General features: G+C 34.6%; 1 protein-coding gene across 6 annotated transcripts in view; it reads left to right on the top strand.

Annotated features, from left to right (window-relative positions):
* The window catches only part of CEP170 (centrosomal protein 170), a 93,473-nt gene that overhangs the window by 39,959 nt on the left and 33,926 nt on the right, over positions 1-19,588 (top strand). For all 6 annotated transcript variants that reach the window (XM_057389742.1, XM_057389741.1, XM_057389743.1 and 3 more), the window contains 2 exons: positions 5,467-5,943; positions 8,488-9,131. In XM_057389742.1, the coding sequence (XP_057245725.1) occupies positions 5,467-5,943; positions 8,488-9,131 (1,121 nt within the window). The remainder of the gene's footprint in view (positions 1-5,466; positions 5,944-8,487; positions 9,132-19,588) is intronic.

Below are 19,588 nucleotides of genomic sequence, written 5' to 3'. Positions count from 1 at the left end.
AATGTTTAAAACACTGATCTGGGACATGCTTTTTAATATAAACTGCCTAAAAGTAAGTACATTACAGGTGAATTCTTAAACTAACTCAGATAAAGTGTGATAACATTTTAACAAAGTAATCCTATTACGAATGTGCATCATGCCTAATGATTATTTACTGAATAGAAAAGAAGATGAATTCTAAGAGATGGGGCAAGGTTTAATGAGGAGATTGAAGTGGGAGATTTGTCTCTGCTAAGCCAATGACAGACAATTAGTCTTTACAGTCTCAAGTTAATAAGATTATTTTAATGTWACTATATTTCTATCACAACAGAATCTCATTGATGAAGATTATTTACAAACAGAGCAGGACAGCCTGGAAAACTTTAAAAAGAAAAATCCATTCCACATTTTTCAGACATATGTAATACATATGTAATGCTCTAAGTTAATGATCTATAGTTCTACTTGGCTGTATTAAATTGAGCAGTTGTGTATACACCTCTGGTGTGACTTTATGCTGCAGCTGTTTAGTGTCCATGTTATTGGCAGGTTTAYCTGGTTTGTAATTATTATTATTGCCATATGTTACACTCCCACTTCCTGGATAAATGAAAGCTGCATTCTCTGCTGATCTTAGTAGTAGCTGTAGAATTTTATGACATTAATACCTTTACCACAAATCTTAAGAGAAGCCAGAAATAAGTTTTTAAGAAGACTTAAGAATCTGAAGTACTTTTTTTTTCACTTGGCATGAATTTTAATTCCAGCACTTTAAAATGTGTAAGAATTTCTTAGATTGAACATTCTTTGTATTTACAGAACAGTGTTATTTTCAGGTGAAGCAGGCTGACAGTTATTTTAGAAATGCTGGTGGAATCATGGTGTGTAGAAGATTATAYACATTGTAACGTGTGATGCTTGATCACTGGTATTAGCAGTTGAGTTCTTAGAAGTTTGTTCTAGAATTTGAATGAGTTTTGTCATAAAGTATGTGCAAGTGCTGCATATGTAAGGCTTTCTTTGCAGAGCTCTAGCAACAAATGTGTCATGGGCAGCTTACAGAACTCTTTAGACCCATCACAGCAATATATTTAAGATTAGGTTTGCCCTTTTTTCACTTAAACTCCTTTAAATCAGATAGTTAAATGATTTTTATGAGATATGGKTATTTTTTAAATGCTGGTTTGTATTTTTATTTTGAAAGAGCAATTCCTATATTTTTTCATAGGACTGGTTATGGAAACATTAAAAGGCAAAGATCTTCATATTCAGTACTAGATGAATCATCATATGTATTTATTGCCATCTTATCTTTAAATAAAAAATGAAAGATCTGCTTCAGTCACAAAGTAAACAAAAAGGACGTAAAATGTAAGTGGGAAATAAAAAGTAGAAACGTGAAAAGAAAGACAAAGGAAAAAAAAATTCTGTTAAGCATTTGAAAGCCCTGGCTTCAGCTTCTTTTTGTTACACGTATCATTGCACAGTCCAGATATAAAGCTGACATTAAAAATATTTTGTGGTRTTGTGTAAATATGATATCTTGACTGTTTCTTATAGCTACTGCATATATATTGTTCCAGGTTTACAGATATTTTTACAGGAAGTACTTCGTGAATTCCAGTTAATTTTCTTTTACGAGTTTCATTCTTAAAATTGTATTTTTAAGGCAGAAAGAAAAGAGCTTAACTGAAAATCTGAAGATTATGCAAAGTATTTTCTGATATTTCCTATCATTGTAGATGATAATATGTTAACATACAGAGGCAGTATTTTGCATATCTGAATAGCACAGACACCTTTGATTTTTCTTGTCTAGGTTGGCAAGTAAAATGTTAATATTCTGACTACTTGTGTAACTTAAGAAATAAGACTTTAAAAAAAACCCTAAGTCCTAGAAAGTGTAATCAATTCTACTGATGTCGCAAAGTGAATGTTGCATTTCTGATGATCATCTCTGCATAGCGCAGAGTAAAGTAGAATAAAATTACCAGGGTTGGGAGAGACATTCAAGATCATTCAATCAAACCATCCACCCAGCACTGTAACCCGTAAACCACTGAACCATCACCCAGTGCCAGATTCAGATGCAAGCTCTTGCAGCCCTCCAGGGATCATGACTCCACCACATCCCTGGGCCTATTCCAATGCCTGACCACCCTGACAATGAAAAAAAGCTTCCTATGATCTACCCGAATCTCCTGTGTCAGCTTAAGGGCATTTCCTCTGGTCCTCTCACTGCTGGCATGGCTCCCACGTCACTAAAGCCTCCTACCAGTGATTTGTAGCGAGTGACGAGATCCCACCTGAGTGTCCTCTTCTCGAGACTAAACAAACCCAGCTCCTCCAATCAGTCCTCATAAGATCTACTCTAGTGAAGGATCTCTCAGAATCTCCCTTTGGTTAAACTTAYGGTTTCCCAAATATTACATAGACTCTCTTAGACTAATTTCAATAACGGTGTCACCGCACCCACCTGTAATTGGCAGCTACCAAGTATTGCTTCTTTGCTTGCCTTRTAGAAACACTTGCTCGGTTCTTTTGTAGCCCTGGACCTTTGGAGAGTGAGAGCTCCCTTTTAGCAGATATCCTGCTACTTTTTCTGCCCCTTTCCTTTTTGTCTTGCCAGTTACAAAAATCTCTTCAGTCCCTGAAAAGATTGCAGTTCATAACCTACCCAGCCCCTCATTTTCCCAAAACACAATTGCAATTGCCATTTTTGCTAGGCACATACTATGTTTATTSTTTTTTTAAAAATTATAGAGCTGTGGCAACCACAATCTTCAGTATTTGCTTGAAGGTTTCTCTTGAAGGTGTCTGTATTTAGTCTGATTTATGATTTCCGTCATCTTGGCAGATGACATTTTATAATAGGATTTCAAAGATAAGGCTGTTTTATAGATCACTCTTTGTAATATTTGGAAAGCTGTAAGGACTTGCATTTAGAATCTACATGAAAAATACTGAAGTGTGGTTCAGATCAGGATCTATATTAATTTTTTTTATCCTCATTGTTTTCTATTACTTATTCTAATCAATTCTGATGCATTTAATTCTCCTGAAAATGCAAGTACTCCTGACTGAAAATATGATTTTTAAGTAATTAAAATTAACTTATACTTCAGATGTTTTTGTTTATATAATTGCTAAAAATTTTTCTAGTTTAGTAAAATTTACAATTTAGTTCAGTTTCTTGCTTTTTTTGATTAAACTGTCTTAATTTAGRTTCAGACTATATACTACCATAATTAAAATTTTGGAATCAAATCCTGTGCATATTATTATAGTATAAACTGATTTGAAATGTTAAATTTGGTGCAGACAGTTTTCACACAGAAATTTTTTATTRAGTCCTTCATCAGTGCTGACAAGCCAGTGTGAGAGATCCTCTTATTACCATACATCTGATGCAATTTGCCTACAGTCTTATTATTTTCAAAAGGTGGTAATAAACCTGCTATTTCTTAATTACTGAAAAATATTGTGTCTTGTGTGGCCAGTAGATTGCCCCTGCCTTGCCCAAAGTAGAAATACTTCCCAAAACACTGTATTAGCCAGGTATCTTTTTTGAAGGAGCGTTGAACTCTATGTTGGGCTTAATTACTGGCTACAGGAATCGCATGRTATTGTTGTCTTGAAGTTCTGAGTAGAACCATGGTGTTGGAAAGTTATCTGTACATTGGCTGTGTGGTGGATTACTCTCCTTTTTGGTGACTGTGTTTCATACTGTAAGGATCCAGGCTCTAGATTTGGTCCTCCTAGAGCTTGATCTATTCCAGCTTGTTATCTAGATTAAAGAAATGGAGAGTGGTGGTAAAATCTAGGAGCTGCAAAGTGTGATTTTAGTTTATTTCTGTGCATTTTCTGTATAAACAGAGATGCTTTTTAAATTACCTTTGCATCAGTAAAATAGATTAATTCTGAATTGTGTGTCTGCTGGCATAAGTGCTTTCAGGAAGGGTAGTAAAAAGACATTCTGTTGCCCAGGAAGGGAAGTAGTGAGGTKCTGTTGTAGTACTTGAAAACTACCTGACAGACAAAAATTATCTAATAGTGCAGTGAAAAGCATTAGCTTTGTTGCCTGCATTGGAGTTCTCTTATCCAATTGGTATCCAAACATGGCAATAATAAAGAATGTGTACTGTTCTTGTTTTCACTTAATAATTTCTTTTTTTTTTTTTTAATTTTCTGCTATTATTCTTTCTCGTAATAGTTCATTTCTCTATATCAAATTACCATGCTTTTAAAATTTTTTTTAATTTTTAACTTTTTTCTAAATCTTCACAAGATGCATGTGTTTGTGAGGAGCAGCATAGGAGCATTATTCCATCCTACATCCTATGCCCCTTAATTTCCTGACTTCAGTATAAATGTTTCTCTTCCTATCTTACTGTGTAATAGTTTCATACAAAAGTACTATCTCAGCTGATGTAGTGTGGCTTTTTTCAGTATCCAAAATGTATTAGCTGCAGGTTTATTTCTTGATTTGGCAACCTGGAATAATTTCTTGAACACCTCAGTGTGGTCTATGATAAATCACTTGGGAACTATTCAGAATCCTTTTGCTGTAATCTACTGCCATTGCTGCTAAGGTCTCAAGCTTCTGTTGCTTTTAGCACATCTCTGCACCAGGTATTTTGGCTGACTTAGCAGGCCATGAAATGCAACCAGAAGGTTTGTTTTCTTAAAGGCACATTGGTAGCTTTGCTGCAACCACAGGAACTTACTACCCTGTGCTTTTTCTACTTCTGCTTTCTTTAGCCAGTGAGAGCATGGCTTGCTAACATTCTGCATGCTTCCAGCTATTGTTCCTTTTTCTGTTCATCCATGAACTATGGCAACAACTAAAATAAGAGCATGTGGCAGTAGGATTTAACTTGAGTCTTTGGTTTTGTGTTTTGTAAAAACATTAGGCGTTTGAATTCCAAAACACGTTACAGTGCTTAGCAGGGTTTAACTTTTCAAGCCAGAATTAATGTTTATCTTGCATTAATGTGTGAATGTTTTTTCTGAAGAATTTGGCCAAACAAAATTATACTAGCTATCCACTTCAGGAGATGGAAGCTGGATCATTAACACTTGTTTTGGGAGCACCTTGATTTGATGTTTCTCCTTCTAGACTGGAATTGTGATAATAATCATCTCAACAATTTCTCTGTTGCATTTACTTGTTTTCCATGCTGAAATAACTCATCTGACCTTTACATCTTCTAAATATTTTGCATGCACTTTGACAAATACTCAGTGAGCTTTTTACCACTTTACACTTCTCACAGCCAAATTTCAAACTGTCTTTTCATTAATACTTTGTGTRTGTAATTCTGGAATTATTTTTCTGGGCTTATGGTGCTCAACCTACTCCACAGTCTTACTGTTATTCCAGAGATTACTCAAGTAGCCTTTACAGGAGTTCAGAAACTTCTTGAAGAGCCTGAAGTTCCCAAGTATTGTGAAATCTGTTTTGTTTATTTTTCTTAATAGGGTGCAGCACAGATGCCAAGCAACCTGAAGAGCAATCTGCATCTGCTAGTGAAGAACTTTATCCTTTCTGTAGGGAGCCCAGTTATTTTGAAATCCCTACTAAAGAATGCCAACAAGCTGCACAGGTAGCAGAAAGCACTATTCATGAAATTCCAACAAAAGATACCCAAAGCTCCCATGCAGCAGCTTCAGGGCATGCTTCCTTTACCATTGAATTCGATGACAACACTCCAGGAAAAGTAAAGATCAAAGATCACGTGACAAAATTCACATCGGAKCAGCGTCACAAGTCAAAGAAGCCTTCTTCCTCCAGTGGTCAGGACCTGCCGGGGCTTCAAACGGTGATGATGGCTGCGGAGAGCAAAGTAGCAGATTGGCTTGCACAGAACAATCCTCCRAGAATGATATGGGAACCAACGGAGGAGGATTCCAAAAGTATTAAGAGTGACGTTCCAGTGTACTTGAAGAGACTGAAAGGTAAAGTGAATAATTCCAGCTGTGCTTGTTTCTGAAAGCAGCAATTCCTCGCCAGTATTCAGTTACAGGATTCCTGAGTCCTTGCAGAGTTCGGCTGAAATCRCAGATACTCCGCATATGTGCAAAGATCTGGGCTGGGAAATTTTATTGCTGAATTAAATCTTAAAAAGAGCTTAAGAAACCAAATGCTGAATCATCTTACAATCAGTATGCTAAGTGGAGATGTTCTAGTATGGCTGAAAACATCAGGTATTTAAACATTGATCTTGAAAAAGGAAAGGAAAAAACCTAGATCTTATTAAATTTTAAGTATTTCCCTTTTTTCATTAATTACTTTAAATCTGAATTGCTTCTTAGAACCGAAGCTCTGAAGTTCAATTATGCATTTAGCAACTCTTTCAACAGCATATCTTCTGTGAATATTTGTATGTTCTAAGAACATAATTTATGGTAAAGGATACCTCACATAGTCATTTTGCTTATATGGATCATGTTTGGTGGACTCAAGTTTGAGTCAGAAATTGAAAATAAAGCAAGAGCTTCAATTTTTATACTCAGCTTGTGGAATATTGTATTTGTAAGAGCGCTGCTGTAGAGTGGAGTTTCAGGTGACCATACATGTTAATTTATTGCAGTGACATTTCAAATGAAATTAAATCAAATGTTACAAATAAGCATACTTTCTCTTCAGTGTCACTTAACAGAACAGAGAAGCAGATAGTCYTGATGTTCAGATGAAGATTCCAGTGCCATTCAAACTTTCAGAATGAAAACTGTAACTTTTTCAAGTCTCATTTTCTGTTTATAATTAAAGCAGGTTAACCCTACAATTCTCATTTTCCTTGGCCCTGCAACATTATCATGTTCAGCTCTTAGACCAGCTGGGACTGGGTACAACGTTCTTTGACTTACTGAACAAAAGTCTTCTTTCTCAGGCTGACTCTTTCATTAAAGCTAAAATTCTGAAAACAGAATGATATTAATGTGCTAGCAGAAAGTACATTATTTCTTCTAGTATAAATCACATTCTTTGGCCTTCATGTAAATTTATTGTATTCATGGACATCCTTTAAAATATTGCCATGACACTGATAAATAGAAAGACGCTTTGTTTATAAACCTTTTCCTGAAACGTCTCAAAGTCTGATTAATTTTTATCTGGATGAGGTGTAAGTTATGGGACGGATATGGCCATAATAAATGCCTGAATTTCATAATCTTCTGTGGGCTGTTTGTATTCTCACTCATTACTTGTGGTTTTYGGTAGAAAATATACCTAGCTGCTTTGAAAGTTTGATTTTTATTAAAAAACTCTAAGCTGTTCTGTTGTTTTTCTCCTCAGCTTTTTCTTATAATATTCTCTACTGAAGTTCCATTGCTAGAATCATGTTTTGTGACTTTGTTGTGGTATTGATAATGGTTTATTACTATTTGGAAATATATGAATCTTATCGTTTTTGTAGGCATTTTTCTAATRAGTAGAAGACAGGAGTGTAAATTGGTATTTCAGCTGTGTTTTCAGTGGTATTAGTCTGATAAGTAAGATTAGCCAATATGTAATTACTWTTTAACTGAAGAGTAGCTGCATATCCTAACTATATAAATGAGAAAACCTTAAAAAAGCTATCCTCTTATTAAATATAACAAAACTGCACATTCTACATACATATGAGTAAAACTTGATCCAGAAGAGTTCAAAGAGGGCGAAATTGTTCCTTCCCAGGTACTGAGCTAAAACTTTAGGAGAATTGGTGCTTTCCTTGTACATGAAGTTGCTCTGTGTTAAATAGGCTTACTATGTGTAAGTATCCAGTGTTCCCTGCACTTTCAGATATMACTGCCAAGCACATTTGTAGGTGTATGTATGATTTATGAAATATATAATCCTTATTCACAGATCTCAGAGTAGTTTGTGGAATGAATAAGTAATAACAACCATTTTACATGGAGACATCAGATGCTCAGTGGAGTGAATTATGGAAAAACTCGTYGTTCTTCTTGGAAAGAGTAATAAASAGTTCAGTCCAATTTTAGGTAGACATTTCTCATGATAAACTGTTGTAAATGTGGGAACAATCCAGCAGTATGAACTGTGGCTCTCTTTCCACTGGCGGAAGGACTTTATTATGGTTTTCCTCTTAACCCTGCCTGGAATGTGTCAGTAGTCATTTGTAATCAACTGGCTCTGTAACACATCTGATATAATTCAAAAACATACTTTAGTAGAGCTGSTAAAATACTGCCTTTTGTTTGTCACCTATAAGTATTCACAGATGAGAGTATTGGGGAGAGGATAATTCAAGTGCACTGCTGTTACTGATCAGCTTCTAAAATGTTTTATTGTTTGAGTTGTAGCAAGTTAATTGCATTTCCAGGAACTATACAAAATTTGCGGAGCCAKGTACTGTAAGCTGCTGGAGTCCAAACAGAAATCCAGTTTGAAATAATTTCCCTTCTAGTTTGACACTCTGCTTTTCTTGTATATGCTATGTTKGGGTCTGTCTTTGTTTCATTGTGCTGTACATTGTTTTGTTTTGCTTGTAGGGAATAAGCATGATGATGGTACACAGAGTGATTCAGAAAATATTAGTGCACACCGGCATTACAGCAAACGGGCAGCACTTGAAGAGCACTTAAGGCATCATCATACAGAGCTGAAAAAGTCACACCAGAAGGTCCATTCCACAGAAAAGCAGCAAGAGCAAGCTGGTTTGAGTCAGACTGCCTTTATGATTGAGTTTTTTGATGAAGACCATCCTCGCAAGAGACGTTCTTACTCTTTTTCTCAGAATGTAGGAGCTCTGTGCCCAGAATCTCCATCTCCAGCATCTCATGCACGAGGTGAAAGAGTGAAACCTGCATCTGGAGAGAAGGTCCCCTCGCCGGTGCAATCTAGCTCCTCACATCACAGAGCAGTACATGGTGTTCATGCCAAGCTTCTAAAACAAAAGTCAGAAGAACCCTCTGCTGCATTACCTGCCTTACAAGCTGCATTGTTAAGGAGTTCAGGAAGCCTTGGCCATAGGCCAAATCAGAACCAGGAGATGGACAAAAAGTTGAAAAGCCAACATATTTCTGCTGCTACTGATAAGGACAATGAGGATGACCAGAGTGACAAAGGTACTTACACTATTGAGTTGGAAAATCCCAATTCGGAAGAAATGGAAGCCCGCAAAATGATTGACAAGGTGAGAAACCTAAAACAGGTACTGATATTACAAGTATCATGTGGTGTGTGGGCAGCAGTCTGCCACTTCAGTTCTGCTTATTAAAGCTGCTGCAATAACACAAGTTTTTAAACCAGTCTATGTTGATGAAATATGAAATGTTGTAAGAACAGCAGCAAGCATTTGGCAGAATATTATTCTTTTTCATACTGCTGTTTTCTTTAACTTTGATAGTTTTAGTGTGTTTTCAAAAGATTTCTGTACTGTAAAAATAAGAGRCACCAAAAACCATTTAACTGGTATTTTTATGAGGGTGGTTTATGTCCCTGTGGAAATACTCACTTTGTCTTAAAAGCGCATTGTCTCTCTAGTTTTCAGTATATAAATTGGTTCCATCCAAATTATCATATAGATATAGATTGTAAATGTTTTCTATACTTATTTAAAAAATACATTCAGTAGCAGTAACCTAAAGTGCAGTGTGAGTTATAAAGAGTAAGTACCAAAATGCTTTCATTTTCCAAAAGTGTTTCTGTTTTAACTAGGTTAATTTCCTAGTTTGCTTATTGGCAACAATAGAAACATAAACAACAATACAAATTGTATTTACAGATTAAAAACTGTGTTAAATAACTGCAAATAGCTCTTCTTTGGATTCAACAGAAAGATATGGGTAGGAGAAGCTATGTTTAATCATTTGGCTTAACATGACTCTTGAAATGGTTTTTTTTCTGGTTTTGTTGTGTTTTCGTAGATACTCTATTGTGATAGAATGCCTGCATCCAYTTCTAGGCTAGGGTTTTGCTAATTTAACAGGAAATTAATCACTTACTTGTTTTAGAATTGTCTAAGTATTTATTTGCATGTCTAAGACTTTTCAGAGCTGAACAAATACATTTAGAATTAATTTTTGGCGTGTGTTGAAAACTATTTTTTGCAAGACAAGCTAGCTTCACTGATTTGATTTTGTAAAAAAAAAATTGTGAAGTAATGGGAAAATGGGGAATTTTATTATAGATGGTCTTTTAAAAAAGGTATTTATGGAGCATTTGGGGACAGGGATTAAAGTCAGGGTATTGCCTTCAATAAAATAATAAAAATAGTAGTTTTGCCTCTTATGGGTTCTGAAAAGGAAATTTTTGACTTTTTGAGTCAATATTTAAAAAACAACTGAGAACTAAAAGCATTCCAAATGAAGCAAATGAATATTAAATAAGTACAAATTTCTACATTTTATTTTAAATTATAAATCTTGAACTGAATTGCATCAGAAAATTTGTAAGTCCAGTTTTAGCTAAGTATAGCTATTCAACAAGGCTTCTTTGGAAACCACAAAAGGTAATAACATTTGAAAATAGTTTATGTACCTGATAAAAATGTTCATACTGTCTAATTTTTAAAATCATAGAATATGATGAGTTGGAAGGGACCCATTAGGATCATTGAGCCAAACTTCTGACCCCATGCRCAACACTCCCAAAAATCACATCACATGCCTGAGAGTGTTAATGAAATTTTCGATTTTTTTTGTGGTCTTCATCACTCATTTAGATTATCTGARGTCAGTTTTTTGTTTGTGACGAATCTACCCTGGTACAAGAGAGATTCAGGAACAGGAAGTGAATGGAAGCCTCAAGGATGCTAGTAAACTATTGGGTAATAATCTTAGTGTAATATAGAAGGCTTTTGGATATCATAAATTTTCCTTACTGCTAACTTAAAAGGTGTCACCACTAGGTATTAAAGATTTACTGTGAAGTAAAGCAGAGATGTTTTTTCTTCAAGGTCTTCTGTGTCATTTCACTTCRTATCTGTGCTGAAATCTTATGAACACTCTATTTTACACCCAGTTCAAAGAGTCTTGCTATGCAGTTCTTATTTGATTTTGTTATATGAAAGCAGTATGATACTATTTTTATGAAGTGCAGAAAAACAGCCAACGAAGAAAATCTAAACCATATGGAARCCAAAACCTTGTCCTCCAGCTGAGCTCAGCCTTGCTTCCCTCCTATTTTAAATTGCTAATKCTTTGTATAATCTAACTTTGCTGAAGGGGGATAAGTGAGGTATTAGACAAGGACTTTAGTTAGCCTGTTGACTCCTGTGCTTCTTTATTGAGGACTTAAGACAATTATTGGTATACATTTTATTATTTCAGTGTAACCACTTTCATTCTTGGCAAGTCAGTCCTTTTTCTGAGTAATTACCATSCTGGCTCAATTGAGTTTCATTTAAGGGTGTTTCTGGGATCAAAAGTTTAATTGGACTTCAGGAGTTTAATTTGCTAGGATTGGGATGAAAATGCACTAGAAATAGCAAGGATCACTTTCTAAAACATTTACACAAATAATGTCATGTGAGCATCAATTTACATTAGAATGGTGCTAAAATCCATGTGTGGTTTACCTGAAGAATTTCCAGTGGAATAAAATGCTTCTGGGTTTGGATATTTTTTCGCTTTTACTTRAGGAAAGGATAAGAATGACCAAAATATCCAAAGATTAGTTCTGAGTATGACTCATTCATTGGGAAATCTTTGCCTTAGCCTTACTTCTTCTCTTTTCTCTGGAAAGGAACATAAGAGCAAACCACAAATGCAAGAGTAGTATTAACCTGTAAAAAATCGTGGTGGGATTATTAATGCTTCTGAGTTAAGAATCCAAGAGAGACATGCAGGAAATCAAAGTTAAAATTCTGTGAAGAAAAAAAAAAGGAAGACACAATTTATCTCTGTAATTCTAAAAAACRGGGGGCAGGGGGGGCGGTGTGAAAATCTTAATGTTGAGCTGCATTGCTTCCTTCAAAAGTACTATTATTGCTTAATGTAGCCTTTTACTAAAGATTTTAGGAAGTAGTCTCAAGAAAAATAGATGGTTGTGTGAAATGATTTTAGAAATCGAAAAACTATGCCATCCTGCTTATTCAGCATCTTCATTTCATTCAGATTGCCAAGGATCCAGTTCTTCCTCTGCTGCTCTTTCAGCCTCTAAGAAGAAAGTATTGTCACTACAGCAGAAAAGGAGTAGAATAGCAAATGACAGAACCTTTATTTCTCAACCATTTTAAAGCCTGACTTTTGAGAAGAGAGTGTGAGAAAAATGCATTATCAGAAAGTGGAAGGCATTTCATAAGTAACAGACAAAAGCTTTTTAGTTTTTATTCTTTTCCCTAAGAAAGAGGTGTAAAATCCTATATTTGCAGTCATGAGTGTTTTGGGGTGAATGTCTGCTATATACCTAAAATGAAAGGTTTCAAACACATTTGGCTTGTGTCTTACACAACTTTCAAATTTGCAAGAATTTTTTCAAAAAGGGTTTTATTTTAAGGTGAAAAAACGGAGTACATRTACAGATAGTTTTCGGTTGTTAACATTAAAAGAAGATGCAAGTAGGAATGTATGGTTATGTCTTAATGTTCTTTATGAAAAAACAATACTTGAAAAATAGCACTAAACATTGCTCCATGAAAGTCCTTTCATTAGCCAATGATAGTTCTGCATCCAGGTGTTCAAATGTCACTTAAATTCATAGAGAAGTATTAATTGGTTAGCAAGCTAAGGTTTCGAAAATAAACACATTAATAACATGAGGAAAAAATATAAATGATAGATCTCTCTTGTAGAGCTCTTTTAAATTGCCATTGAGAGCAATTTCATCAATGAGTAAAGAAGATAAGCTGCTCCTATATATCACAGAGCCCACCTTGAATATATGTGGCATCTTTTACTCAAATAGCCACAGAAAGCCACAATTCTTTCTTGTAGAGTAATTGTCTTATTGTTGTAGCTAACAGCAAAGTACGACATGAAGCAAATTCAGGATCTTGATTTGATTTAGAACATGTTTTCAGTGTTACCACATAAAATACATGAGTAAATGGGGCACAATTGCAGGATTTGTTTTTCCTTCACATCRAGTCTTTTTGCTCTTTAGATATGTTCAGTGCTTTCTTCTGCTAACACTTAGCARTTACTGTCTTTTTATCTCCAAGTTGTAAATTTTCTATCCATTTTATGTTTTTAAAATAAATCAGATTCATTAGAATAAAGTTGTTCTCAGCAGTCATATCACATTAAAAAATCTTCATAGGCCACAAAAAAGGTAAGTCTGTCAGTGGATAAAAGAATTCAAAATGAGGCTTCTGAAGTTCATCTTCCTTTTTTGTTGACATAAAGAGATGAAATTATCATGCTAATAGCTTTCCTTTYTCAATAAAGCAAAGTACTGCCAGTAGTAAATATTAATAAATGAATGTGCAAGTAATTCTGCATGTGTTGGGAATATTAAATACRTTGAGGCTATTGCAATAAATAAAAAGTAACTCAGTGGTTTTTTTGCAAGTTCTTTGGGGGTTTTCTTTAAGGGTCTTTTCCTGTTTGTTTTATGTAGGGTTTTTTGTTGTCTTTCTTCTTCAGCCAGTTTCATTTTAGGGTATTTAAAAACAGAAATATTTTTTAGAACTTGCTATAACAGAGTTAAGCTCTTCTGTGCGTGTGTGGGAAGGGAAGGGAAGGGATGGAATAGAATTGAGGCTATATGAAATGTTTCAAGTCCCATCAGCTAACCAGGAAATCTGGAATGTTACAGCAGCTTATGTACATATGGAAATATTTGGCTTCAAGTTTTCTTTGGTCCTCATATTTTTTTCTTTGGTCCCCATGATTTATGTCATTTTCGTATAAATTTCTTGACAGATAATCCATTTTTTCATCAGCCAAGTAAATTTAGATCGTAAATTCAACTGATTCATGCTGTACCCAAGCAGAAGACTTGAAAAAAAAGTATCAAAATCAAACCTCAATCCATCCTTCTGCCATCTTCAGAAAGACTGTGATCATACAATGATTTTATTTTCAATACAGACTCCATATTCTAGGTGTTTTAAAGTCTTCATTTATATAGATGGAAAGGCCCTTATAGTATTGGTCTTGTTTTTAATGTGCAGGCTATCACCTTGAATAGTATTGGATTATATACAAATGAATATACATAAAATCTTACTCTATTGACACAATCTTGAGAGAGATTTCTTCTCTGCTCTTTAAATTTTGGAATAAAAATTATGGAGGGAAAACTCCATTGGTGTTCAGTGTAGACAGCACATTTTCCAATTTTATTTTCTATATCTTTTTGCTCATGATGATACTCATTTCAGTTTTGTTTGACCCCCTTTTTTTTTTCTGTATGTGCATGAATGGGAATCTGTTCTGAAAGGTTATTATTATAAAATGGAGTCTCCTTCTACTTTTTGCTTCCAGGGGTTTATCTGGTCATACTGCATTGCAATATTGGCTAATGTGTTTTTCAAGGAGCATTGCTTTTGAGTGATTTATTGTTGCTCTAAGTGTTCATAAATACCAGATCTTTTCTGCTCTGTTGCAAATTTTTAAAATTTATCAGTAATCTTGCAGATTGTTACTGTTATAACTCCTCTTGTTCTGGAGTTCATGTTACAGAACTTCTGTTGGCAATATTTCCAGTAATATATATGGAAAAACTACCTAACAAGAATCAATGGGCAGGGAGTAAACTAGGAGAAAAAAAAAATCTCAGTATGTTTCAATGACTGTTTAAGGAACCAAGATAGATAAAGCTATTTTCAGAAAATCACTTTCAGGTCTCCTGTCTTTTCACACTCTCTGGGTTTAATTGCTGTTACCATTGCTTCAGCAGTTTCTTTTAGAGAAATGCCTTTAGCCCCACAGAGTGTCTTGTTTGCAGAATGACTATTTTATAAATACAGTGGTGAAAAAGCAGTAGACCAGTTGAAGCCTATCTGAGCTTATAAATTTTGTTAAGAGTTCAGAGGATATAATCTTATTATAAGATTATATCAGAGGATATAATCTTATAATCTTTTCTTCTTATGAGGAAAGGAATTTTATAGCCTCTAAATGTATTGTTTCCTTTTTAATTTGGAATCCTAAAGAAAATGAATTCTTCACTSTAGCAAACAGGGAAAAAATTATGTATGCATGTAAATATGTAACTGGTGTCTTGTAAGAGGAAGTTCTTAGACTTGGCATGCTGATGCTTTTCATTTGCTTATGTAGCTTTTTTTATACCAGAGCATCTTGCATCTGATTCTATAACTTCAATATAGAGTTAAAATGACGTAAACAGCTTCTGTGAAAATCCATGGCTATTCATGAGATATGCCCTGCACAGAACACAGTCTGTTTGCCTGGGATGGCCGGGATAACTGCCAAGAACAAGAAAAAATGATTAAAATGAAACTCCTCAGAAGGAGCTTGGTTAAACACAGTTCATGTAGAAGTTAAACACAAAGTGAACTGAGACATTCTACTCTTACCAGACTTTCRGAAAGGTGGGAAAAAATGTTGCCTTTTTTTCTTTTCTCTATGATCAATAACCGACTTTAAATTACCAATTTATTGTATATTATGAATGCCTGAACTACCTTTTGTGGAAGAATTGTTAGAAGCTCAGTCTGAACACTAAATGCAGCATTGCTGAGATGATCTGTTGAGATGATCTGAAGTSACTTCCATTTCCTTTTTCTCTGGAGTCCTCTCTTGCCATCAATCAATCATCCTCTAAGTGTGGTTTATTTAAAATTCCTTCTTTCTTAGAACACCCAAACTGTGCTCAAATGCTGAAATCCTGCTTGTATTTCCAAAATCATGCTTCTTCCTTGTTATCTTCCTTTCCCTTAAAAAGTTATGAAGCATAATTGCTATTATAATTTACATTCCATCACTTTATAATGACAAATACCTTATTTAATATTAAATCATTTGTTCTTTGTTTATTTTGCCATGATCCTTCTTTAATCCTCGTTCCTTACCATTGCTCTGCTTTGAWTTTTTTTTTTAGCTGTTCATCTTTCAACTCCCTTTAGGTCTTTCATGTCATTGGGTTTTATTCTGTTCCTTTTATCCAGATTGCCTGCATTGAAATTAATAGTATTCAAATCCTTTCAAATAGGTTTCTAGGTTACATCCCTGACTGTTGTTAGGATCTGAAAGAATAGAAAAAAATTATTGAAATAATTTTATTTTTCAAATACCATCATTAATGAATAAGAATTATATCTACAATTCTTATTATTTATTTGTTGGCTTTCTGTTATTTTTTTAAATTTTATTGGTAATTACTGTATATCCTTTTAATTAAGATTTCAGCAGTGAGATTACTGGGGAAACTTTAGAAACTACAAATTTTAAAACTATGTAGGATTATTCAGATTTTTATTTTGAACAAACTTAAAGTTCCTAGTTTGTGTTTGTGCTCTTAGAAATGCTTTCTAATGCTTTGTGTAGTCAGTAAATATGGAGTACAATAGGATTCCCATTCTAATATATGTAATTTGCTACAAAATGGAACATATCTATTAGAAGTCTCAAATGGCACTTTATTCCCATTAGTATTAGTATCTTCAGTAGTAATTTGGATGAGGAACTCTGGTCATTAAGTACTGAATAATTATAATAYGCAGTATGATCTTACACCATGAAATAGTTTAAAGTAAGTGTGAAGTTCGGACATAATGAACTTTGAAAAGCATCAAAATGAGATAGAGTTTTAAAAAGTTCTTTTCTTAATCAAGAACTTTGATTAAGACATAAGGAGAATGTCAGATGAGGGTTGTGGATGTGGAGTTTTTTTTARCAAGCCATTGTCTTCCTTTTGATTCAGAAAAAATGGCTCCTTTTGCCATTATTTTTTATCTGACCAGTTTTTATTTTAATTTCTTGAAAGTATTGCACAAATTGAGACAGAAAAATTACTTCTGTGGTTTTAAAGAATCATCTTGATACATAATTCTRAAGCATTATGTTCACCTCTAGAATAGTTCATCTGTGCTACAAAAAATATTAATTCATCTRCTTTGGGACAGGACAAGGGAGAGTGAACAAGTCCAATTCCTGAKTGCTAAAGGTAGCTTGTGTTAGAGCTGTGTTGCAGCCATGGTGATGAGCAGTTGTCACAGGGAGGTTCTGCCAAAACAGAGTACTCTGCTTTCTACAAAATCAGCCTTTGCCAAAGAGGACAAGGCAGGTGCTCAGACGTGGTCCTGTAACTCACACTTTCTCTGAAAGTATGCCAGTACCTCTTGCAAGATTTGCATCTTGGTTTTATTGTGTTAGATAGATTTTGTTAATTCTTGGTTTTGGTTGGATAAATAATTTTAACAATTACTGATCTATATAGATGAAGTTATATTCTCAGAATATTGGGAAAAAAAACCTGTTGCTGATATAAAGTGATGATATTCATGAATATTTGAATTAACCTACAATTGTTTTGCTATCAGTTATTTTGTATTTTGCTTCTCTATTTTTTCAGGGCAAGTTCGCATTCTAGAAAGTGAAAAGCTTTGAGACTTGCTATAGTTTTAGCCTGCTGTTTTGTCCCTTTATTTTCTGAGTGAACTGCAGAATCTAAGTGGAGTATCATAGGSGATCTTTAGAGGACTTACTGTTCACTATTTGAAATTGAAAAGTATGTGTCAGTAGCTCATCTTTTCCCTGCTGCTTTAGGATACTTGGGGATACTTTCTCAAGACTTTACACTAGGAGACCTGAGATGTTGAGTTGTTATGCAAGATCACTGTTCTCATGGAGCATAGAATCATAAGCTGGGAAGGAGGTCTCTATACTAATTCCCTTCTCAAAGAAGTTTTGAGGTCAGCCAGGTTGCCCAGGACTTTATCCATTTGGGTCTTCATGGACAGAGATTAGGCAAGCTTGTTTGACGGTCTTCAGAGTGAAAAAACTTTTCTTTATATCCTGTCTCAACTTTCATGAGTTGTCCCTTGTCCCCCTGCAATGTAGCACTGTGGAGAGCCTGGCTGTCATCTTGACAGGCTCCCTATAGTATTCTGGGGCTGCTGTTAAGCAACCCCAAAGCCTTCCTGCCTCCAAACTCATCAAGTCCCTCTTCCCCACACTCTCCCCACAGGCAAAATGCCCTTGGCCATCGTGGTGGCCCCTGCTGAGCTCCCCCAGTTAGACAATGTCTCTCTTGCGTTAATTCATTTGCTTTAGGGGTAACTAGATTGCAGGTTAAACAAAATTACACTGAGAACATTTCAGAATAAATGGGTCTTGACTTTCTACAGCAATGTAGTTGTCATCATTCCTTTGCCATTCAAAAAGGCCTAATTTGCAATGGAAATTGTTTCATGCTTCATAACCATAAATTAGTTATTTTTAAACACCACCACCACAATTTATACAATGTTTGTGTCTGTTCTGCCATTACTGCCATGTGGCATAGACGCATGAAATGCTGCAGATTGGTGGGGTATCTTTTTCCCTGTCAGTCAGCTTTCAGGGTTTCTGTGAAAATTTTCATCCTGGTTTTTTGTTTTGTAACTTCATGAAGCGTGAAACATTCAGAATGAAATAATGTAATCTTCATACTGAAATATAATTTCAGAAGAGTAGACATTAGGGCAGAGCAGGGAAAAAAAAACTTCTAGCTTTCTGGAATGGTTGCTTGTAGGAATATAATTTAGAAATATCTTTCTCTGGTAATTCCAGTTTAAAATTGCACCTATTAATAAAAAAAAAAGCATTAGGATCTGTTGGTTTCTTTTTTTTTTTAATATTTCTAGGAATAGTTCTTTATTTATTCTTTTTACATTACTCCTCATTCCCCAGATTCTCTCAAAAAAATGCAATATCAGGTCTTGTAAAAGTTTCTATTGTTAAAGTCTATTAAAAAGTGTAAAAAAATCTGGAAACTTTTTCATTGACAGCTGTGTGCTGGATATGTGTTTTGTGATGGTTAGTCACATACATAGAATTATTTTGCCTCCTTCATCAAAATAAAACAAAAAAGGCTTGCTTCTCATTTTTCCAACAGCTCGGTGTGTCCAAATCTGTATTGTGGAATCTGGCTTTGTCTTTTTCTTCCCCAAAACACATTTGATCAAAATACATTTCATAGTTGCTTCTGAAAAAGTACAAGCTTTGCAGAAAGAAACTTCAATCTTTTTGTCCAAAAGATGAGAGATGCAGCAATATGTGTCATGAGCATTTCCTCAGAATTCTCTTGGTTTGATTAAATTATCTCCTAACCTCCCTTAAATGACTTCCCAATCATGGAGMTATTTAAACAACAGAAATATCTGAAGAATTGGAAGCCTTGAAGAGTGTAATTTAGTCTTTGTACAAAGATACAGGTTTTTTTTCCATTCAGGCTTCTGTCACAACAGCCCACTGTTTGCACACATACCATATTGTAGCAACCCAGAAAGTACAAATTGCATTTTCTAAATGGTACAGAGATGATTTCTGCATTCTCATTATTTGATAAATGGARTGTGTGGATTGGTTAATCCTGAAATTTTGACAGTATTGCTTTTCTGGAGGAGTGTGACAGGCATTAAGTAATGATCTAAATTTTGTCAAATACTAACATGGATTGTTTTATCTTGTGAATATTTTAGTATTTGAACTCTTAATTACGTGTTAGTAACAAAACTTTTCAAGGGGTTTTTATGTGTCA

The sequence above is a fragment of the Malurus melanocephalus genome, unplaced genomic scaffold (genome assembly GCF_030028575.1).
Source record: "Malurus melanocephalus ecotype Western Australia unplaced genomic scaffold, MMel_1.1 scaffold_19, whole genome shotgun sequence".
NCBI lineage: Eukaryota > Metazoa > Chordata > Aves > Passeriformes > Maluridae > Malurus > Malurus melanocephalus.
This window is presented reverse-complemented; position numbering and strand designations above follow the sequence as displayed.